The sequence below is a fragment of the Lactuca saligna genome, chromosome 5, assembly GCF_052625555.1.
Source record: "Lactuca saligna cultivar CGN05327 chromosome 5, ASM5262555v1, whole genome shotgun sequence".
NCBI lineage: Eukaryota > Viridiplantae > Streptophyta > Magnoliopsida > Asterales > Asteraceae > Lactuca > Lactuca saligna.
In genome coordinates, this window is record NC_136421.1 from 297,333,138 (window position 1) to 297,341,325 (window position 8,188).

The 8,188-nt window shown below is 34.0% G+C and overlaps 1 protein-coding gene across 4 annotated transcripts; it reads left to right on the plus strand.

The window, feature by feature from the left end:
- The first annotated feature begins 382 nt into the window (after positions 1–382).
- On the plus strand, positions 383–7,915 carry LOC145048299 (uncharacterized). 4 transcript variants are annotated; one of them, XM_078996760.1, is made up of 9 exons: positions 383–711; positions 3,833–5,842; positions 5,993–6,113; positions 6,201–6,277; positions 6,366–6,625; positions 6,992–7,078; positions 7,186–7,285; positions 7,425–7,615; positions 7,683–7,915. In XM_078996760.1, exons 1-9 carry the CDS (start codon positions 679–681, stop codon positions 7,792–7,794), a joined length of 2,991 nt encoding a protein of 996 aa, XP_078852886.1. In that variant the 5' UTR covers positions 383–678; the 3' UTR covers positions 7,795–7,915. The 4 variants fall into 4 exon arrangements, with proteins under 4 accessions (XP_078852886.1, XP_078852888.1, XP_078852885.1 ...); XM_078996762.1 differs by lacking the exon at positions 383–711 and adding an exon at positions 728–1,152; XM_078996759.1 differs by lacking the exon at positions 383–711 and adding an exon at positions 1,176–3,414.
- Positions 7,916–8,188: the final 273 nt, after the last annotated feature.

Consider the following 8,188-nt stretch of genomic DNA (forward strand, 5'->3'; position numbering starts at 1 on the left):
TTCATCCCATACCTAAGCTAATAGAAAATATGAACTAGTTTTTATAACATCGACAAAAATTGCTAAAGTTATGAATTTTTATGTAAAAAACCTTATTTTTTTTTCTATAATTGTAAGAATATCACTCTTATAAACCAATTTGATAAAAAAAAAAAAAAAAAGTTGAAGTTGTGAATTTTTGATGAACATTTTGTAGGAGGAGCAAAACATCCATGTTGGTGATTTTAGCAAGGAACTTTTTTATCCATTTATGCCCAAACAAACGCGTGAGATAAACTATATAATAAATAGGGTTAATATCATAAAAACCCTCAAATTTTCAAAAAATGTTCGGTTATATCCTAAGTTCATTTTTATGTCCATAAAAACCGCACATTTGGGCAAAAATTGTCATATTTGCCCTCTTTTCCGATTTTACCCTTCTATGGCATCAGGGGATGTTTGGTTACAGACGACCCATTTAGAGCTACATTGGGTTTTTTTCAATGAAGACGATGATTAAGGTTGGGGTTGTATTACTGGTTTTGTGTATTGTTCCTGCTATGATTCAGCTTCCTTCCCAAGATATTTTAGCATTACTTGAGTTTGAAAAAGAAATCAAGCATGACCCAATTGGGTTTGTTCTTATTTCCTGGAATGAAGAGTTAATCGACTTCAATGGCTGACCATCTTCCTTGAATGGAATCATGTGCAATAATGGTAATTTTGCAGGTGTGGTCCTCAATCCTCTGTCTCTATCATCTGTCATCGATTTGAATGTATTCACAAATCTCAATAAATCGGTAACCCTTTCGACATCCAACAACTCCATTATCGGAAAATTCCTAAACAAATTAGGTGAATATGTCTATAATCTCTTCAATTCGTCTCTCCCAGCTGATATCGGTAAGGTTAATAGTTTAATGAACATGTCTTTAGTCGGAAACAACTTCTTAGGGTCCATTCCCGATTGAATTTCAAAACTGAGCAACCTAAAATCTCTTGATATAAGTTGCAACGTAATCTCGGGACCAATTTCACCATCCATTACAACCCTAAACAACCTTGTTTATCCAAATCTCTCCGTGAACACGCTCACAAAGAAAATCCCAAAAGGTTTTCAGGACATGATAGCACTTGAAGTTCTTGATCTCCATGGAAATATGCTCGAAGGTGATTTCTATCTTGAATTCATGCTTTTTACAACTTCCATTCATGTTGATCTTAGTGGAAATTCTTATCTTCTTAAAATCAAGATGGGAAGTTCTTACATGGGATTTCTAAAACTGTAAAATACTTGAAGCTTAGCCAAAATATGTTATCTAGATATTTAGTTTTTGGTGGTTTGTGGAAGTTTGAGAGCTTAGTTATGTCGGATTTGAGCTACAATCATATATTCGGATTTGAGCTTAGTCTGTAACCAAACATCCCCTAACGCCATAGAAGGGTAAAATCGGAAAAGAGGGCAAATATGATAATTTTTGCCCAAAGGTTTTTATGGACATAAAAATAGACTTAGGATATAACCGAACATTTCTTGAAAATTTAAGGGTTTTTATGATATTATTTTTAATAAATATAGGGTGCTGATCTTTCCACTGATTTTTTTATCTATCCACATAATTTTAAAATTAAGTGACAATTATGCCCCTGATTTAAGTTAAGAGATTTTAAGGGAGAGAAACCCGGTGATTTGTTTCCAAACGCACATTCCTAGTGGTTTCTTTCTCGTTCGACGCTCAATCTTTAGCACGACACAACTACAGGAATTACCATTATTTAAGTTATTAACAGTTGATGTGAATTAATCTATCATATTAGTACAACATAAAATTTTCATACGATACATAACTGCACTTAGAGATGTATTAAATCATGTAAACAGTAAATGTATATAGATTCAATGTAAAAATGACTTAAAGCTAAAATAATTCACCAAATAGTAGAGAATAAGATCACCTGACTTACATATGCAGTCGTTCGTTCAGAGAGCGAATCATGAAGAAAAATCTAGTTGGTGTCCCGTTCGAACAACATCAACTCAAAGTTTAAAAAACAAACATGAATCATTTGTAGTCGTCAAATTCAATTAGACTATAATAACTACGTTGTAATCATGAGCTTCAAAATTGTGGGTACCACCTGGAATGACAAGAACGCGAACCTTGAGCTTCCAACCAGCATTGCAATGGAGAATTAGGGCAATAACTTAATATATGAACAATTATACCCTCATATCATTTATTAAGTTATACACAAAAATCTGCAAATACCAACATGTCTTTTACTTCCGCATCTTTTTCACTTAGCACCGTAGCGTACTTCCTCTGTTACCATCTTGGCGACCACCGTGGAGTAGATCCTCCATTGTTATCTCCGGCGACCACCTCCTTTAAACTATCGCCTCCCTCCTCCCACAACCACTAAACCTCTGCCGGCCCTTCTCACTCAAAAGTAGGAACCCAACGTCGGCCACTATCTTCCCTTCTCTTTCCCGATCATCATCTCTGGCAACCTCTCTCTCTCACACACACACACACAATCGGTGACGGCTCTTTCAAGAGAACCTGAAACTCCGCCGAAGGAATCTTCAAACGACTCTCTCCGGTGAATGATCTATATTAGGCTCCACAGTTAATGTAAAAACATCGTCTCCATTATCAACTCCGACAACCATTTTCTTTCGTTTAACATCTCCAAAGTACCATTAAGATTTGTAATTCGTTGACCTCTGTGAGATATCGATAAATACATACATAGAAATTAAATTTAAATCAACAATGGTTATCTAGATGATGCTATCGCCTTTAGGCCTGATAGTCCTTATAGATATTATCATCAAAATGAGAACGAAATCAGCCGTTGTTCTTTCGATGATGCAATTAATTCAAGCTCTTAAGATGAGTTGTCCGATGAAGAAGCAGCGCAATGGGTCTTGCGTTTGGAGTTTCCAAACGTGGGTTCCTCTCTATTAATTAAATACTCTATTAATTCCTACAAATTTTATTGGGGGTATATTTGTCCAAATACTTATTTTTGCTGTGGATGGATTAAAAGGCTCAGTGGATAAATCAGCCCCCATAAATATATCATAATTTCGGAGATTCTCTTAAACCCCTCAAATCTTCCTCTCGAACCCTCTTAATAATTAAGTATTTTACGATGATGAATCTGTCAAATCACCAAATCCGACAATGTAGCCACCGGTGTCTTCCCACAACAATTCTCGCTTCTTCTTCTGCAATCAAGTCCACCATATCTTAATTTTATAATAAATTCGAATGCCGTGAAGTATAATTCTGTAAATATCACTCTCCAACCTCAAAAACCTCATCAATGGCTGCCAACATCACAACACAAATGATTTTCGAGCAATCAAGGAAACGCCAGAGACTCAGCCATGCTCCGAAGCTTCTACCTACCGAACAAGTCGAAGTAATGTTTGCCTTATTTTAACCTGTTTGTTTTTTTTTTTTTTTTGCATGGAAATGTTGGAGGGTTTTGGGGTTTTTTTGTTGCCTACATTGTGTTGTTCTTTGCTTGTTTCTTGTTTGATCCTTTAATGCTCATTTATGATGTTAAATTGGGGGTTTCTAAGTGGAAATTGTACTTCGTTTGGTTATTATGGTAAAAATAACTTTCCAAATATCGGCTTCACGATGACAAATTTTGGGAATTTTCTGTTTGATTCATTTATGAACTTTAGTTTTAGCTTATTTTGGTAGTCGATTCCTTTTCCCCCCCAAATATCGGCTTCATGCAGTGTAATTTGTTAGGGTAAATGAGTACTTACTTGGATCAAACTGCTCTATCTTCATTTCTTCATCTTGTTCGCTAATGAAAATCATCTTAGGTCCGAAGTGTTGAAGAGGGACTCCGAGGTTCATGGCATCGAGGCATTGTGATAGAATGTAGAACACAGATTCGTGTGGTGAAATACCATAATCTCTTATATGAAAACACTTCAGAGAATCTTATTGAGTCCATCCAAGTTTCATTTGCAGTTGATGGCAACATTCCAACCAACTGGAGACAATCTGATTTCCCTAATTATCGTGGCAAGATAAGGCCTCTACCCCCTCACATCATCTGTGACAAAATATATCTCCATTATGGACAATGTGTGGATGCATTTCATGAAGATGCATGGTGGGAAGGTGTTGTATTTGATCATAATGATGGTTTTGATAAACGATTAGTTTTCTTTCCTGATATTGGTGATGAGTTAAAGGTTCCATTGAAGAATCTAAGGGTCACTCAAGACTGGGATGCAGCTACTGATGAATGGAATCTTCGAGGGGATTGGATTTTTCTTGAAGTTATTGAGGAACTAAAAATGGAATGGCCACTTGTTGTTTCTGTGAAACAGATTTGGTATGAAGTGAGAATGACAGAGTGTTTTTCAAAAGAAATGAAGGAGTGGACATGTCCAGTGAAAGAAAGCTGGAAAGAAACTGTTAAAGAGGTAATGGCAGATAACTTTAAGTCAACAATGGCAGACTTCTTGCATACGTTTTCAGAAGATATGGATATCAACAAACGGTTTCTTGATTCAGTGGTAAATCTTGAACCTTCTTTTTCCAAATCTGTTGAGGAATTTCATGATCATGACACAGTTTTGGCTATTAAATCTGATCATGAGACTCTTAGTTCCTTTTCTGAAGAACCCTATTCGAAATGGACCAAAACTGATATATTTCCTCAAGCAGAGTGTTTCCCAGATGCAATTATTGAATACTACAAATGCTTCAAATCTGGTAAAAAGCCTCCAGTTTCTACAACACTGAAAGTTAGGCAACATCTTTCCTATTTGGGATGGACAATTGAGTGCAAGATTTATAAAATTGGCTCAAAAGGGAATGCTACTTTTAGATATCGTTACACCAACCCAAATGGGAAACAATATTATTCACTTAATGTCCTATGCACAGAGCTAAAAACCATTTCTTCAAATTCATTCAATGTCAAGAATCTTGAATCTTTAACATCATCAGCATCCACCAAAGAAGAACCACAAATACAAGATTTACACGTTGTTGAATCTGAATACTGTCCACAAGCTGTAGTTGACTATTACTCATTGATATCAGCACCAAACATTGACTTACAAAAGATGAGAGATGATAAGTTTAAAAAACTTCAAATTCATGCAAGAAAGCATCTTTTTGCTGTTGGGTGGTCGAATTTTCATCTAGAACATGATTCTGGTAGGAAGGTAATTGTTTACAGTTCACCAAATGGAAGAAAGTTCTACAGTCTTCATGAAGCCTGTAGTCATTATATCAAGGAATCCTTTTGCTTTGACTTTAACAAGACTTTCAAGAACGAAAATGGTCTTTTGCATACTGAATCCCCAATAAAAAAAGACGAATCTTTGATGACTATTACTAATACCCATGTGTTAAGATCAAGCAAAAGGGCACGAAAAGACGTTTCTTCATTGTTTCAAACCCCAAGAACTGTTTTATCTTGGTTGATTGATAATAATGTTGTTTTGCCTCGAGCAAAAGTGAAATATATTTGTAAGAAAAATGGTTTTACAATGAAGGAAGGTCGAATAACTCGTGAGGGGATTAAGTGTAGTTGTTGTCAATCTACTTTTAGCCTCTTGAAGTTTCAATCTCATGGTGGAAGCTCTTATGGGAGAGCTTCTGCTAACATATTTCTTGAAGATGGAAGATCATTACTCTATTGTCAATTGCAAATTAAACTTGATCAAAGTTCAAAGTCAAATCCAAAAGGAAACCAACATGAAATGGTGAATGAAAATGATTATATATGTTCTGTTTGTCAATATGGAGGGGAGTTAGTGTTATGTGATCAATGCCCTTCTTCATTTCACAAATCTTGCGTGGGATTAAAGGTAAAAAAGAAATTGGTGTTTTATATACATATATATATATATATATATATATATATATATATATATATATATATATATATATATGTATATGTTTCTTGATTGTTTAAATTTTATAATTTTATATTGATGAATAGTTTTTGATTTTGTTAGGAGGTTCCTGATGGTGAATGGTTTTGTCCATCTTGCTGTTGTAGAATATGTAATGAGAACAGATTTAGTGAACAAAATACAAATAGTGAAATGATAAATTGTGAACAATGTGACAAACGATGTATGTAGTCTTCATTCTTCAATCCAATCTCTTTTTGTTTTTGTTATGATAAAGCATGAAACTTATTGATTTTTTAAACTTATGTAGATCATGTAGGGTGTTTAAAAAGAAAGGTGGGGAGTTATCTTGAAGCAAATTGGTTTTGTAGTTCAAGATGTGAAGAGGTATGTATGCTTTCAAGTTTATAATATCTTTTTAGAGATTTTAATCATTTTATGATTGATATATTGATAAAGTTTTGGGAAATTGCAGATATTTAGGGGTCTTGAAAGGGTTTTAGGGAAGTCGATTCCAGTTGGGAGGGATAAGGATAACTTAACATGGACCTTAAGAAAAAACAAGACATTTGAATGTTCTTCTACTTCTAATGATGAAGCTTTAAATATGGAGGAAATAATAGAGAATTATAGCAAGTTGAATGTTGCTATTAGTGTCATGCATGAATGCTTTGAGCCAGTTAAAGAAGCTCGCACTGGGAGAGATATTGTTGAAGATGTTATCTTTTGTAGATGGTGAGATAAAGAAATTTACATTTTTGGTCCTTGAAGATAGCTGGTTTTTACAATGTTGGTCCTAAGTAGTTTCCTCTTGCAATTTTTCTCGTTCTTTGAGATTTTAGTCCATGTTCCATGTAAAAAGACTTATCTTTTTCGGACCAAAAATGAAAAAATCAGCTATATTTAGAGATTCTAGGGGCAAAAAAGTCATTTTATTTGGAACAATGATCAAACACATTACAAGAGGCCTCAAATAAAGACCAAAATTGCAAGAGAAAACTTTTTGGGATCAAAATTGCAAAAATCGGTTATACCCAAGGACCAAAAATGTAATAACTCTTTTCCTTATTCATGATCTCTTTTTTTTTTTTTGGTATTAAGGTCAGAGCTACGTCGGTTGAACTTTAAGGGTTTTTACACTGTTTTTTTGGAGAAAGGTGATGAGCTAATTTCAACTGCTACATTAAGGTGTGATTTAACATTTCTAAGTTATTAAATCTCCTAATTTTGTGTCCTTATTTATATTCATCTCGAAAGATTGAAACTTTTTTATTTATTTTTATTTTTATAAAAAGGGTTTATGGAGAAAAAGTAGCGGAAATCCCACTTGTTGGAACACGATTCCAATACCGTAGACGTGGAATGTGTCATATTCTCATGCACCAACTTGAAAAGGTAAATAAATATAGTGGGGGACCACTGTGTATCCAATTTACATCTGATCTGATATGATATGATACGACACTACAAGATTCCTTTATTTGTCATTTAGTGATATGGATATTATAGAATCCAACTTTTTTGTTTATTGTAGATTCTTACAGAGTTAGGAGTGAAGAGATTAGTTTTGCCAGCTGTCTCAAGCGTTCTACACACTTGGACAAGATCCTTTGGCTTCTCAGTGATGACAGAATCCGAAAAATTCAAACTTTTAGGCTTCACTTTTCTTGATTTCCAAGGCACTACAACATGCCACAAAATCTTGGTCAAACCTTGTTCCTCAAGGTACGTCTTTTCTTTGACCATTAAAACATGATTCTCAAAGAATAACTTTTTATGTTGTTTTTTGTAGGAACAATGGTCACGAACCTCAAAGTGCAACAACAAATATACAACCAAATTGTTACAAAAGGATAAAATTTAGGCGTCTTTCCGAAAGTAACTTCATTGAAATATGTAAATAGAGGCTAATGATCTTTAACCATGTTTTTTTGTATAAAAAAATGGTGATAGATGAAAAAAGAATGCATGTTTTAATACAATCACATTCCAATGTTGAATCATTGGGTTATATGTTTTCTTTCATTTTCTTGATGTTGAGATTTATTTTATCATTTTATGAGATGACACAAAGTTTAATTAGTCAAACACGTCTTTGCTGGCTGCTGCTGGCATTCAAATTTAAAAAAGGCTGCTATCAATTTTTTTTATTAAAGATTTTAAATTTTCATAAGCTTAAAAGATTAATACAACTTCATAAATACAAAAAAAAAAAAAAAAAAAAAAAAAAAAAAAAAAAACAAGACTATCGAGATCAAGCTAACTATAGGATTAAGATGGAGGGTAAAATGGGAATTG

Bases quoted from the DNA above. Each gene is read 5' to 3' on its own strand.
- LOC145048299 (XM_078996759.1), top strand. From the start codon at position 3,316: ATGGCTGCCAACATCACAACACAAATGATTTTCGAGCAATCAAGGAAA. The intron at 5,843-5,992 runs GTAAAAAAGAAA...TGATTTTGTTAG, and splicing joins AATCTTGCGTGGGATTAAAG to GAGGTTCCTGATGGTGAATG. The intron at 6,114-6,200 runs GTATGTAGTCTT...AAACTTATGTAG, and splicing joins TGAACAATGTGACAAACGAT to ATCATGTAGGGTGTTTAAAA.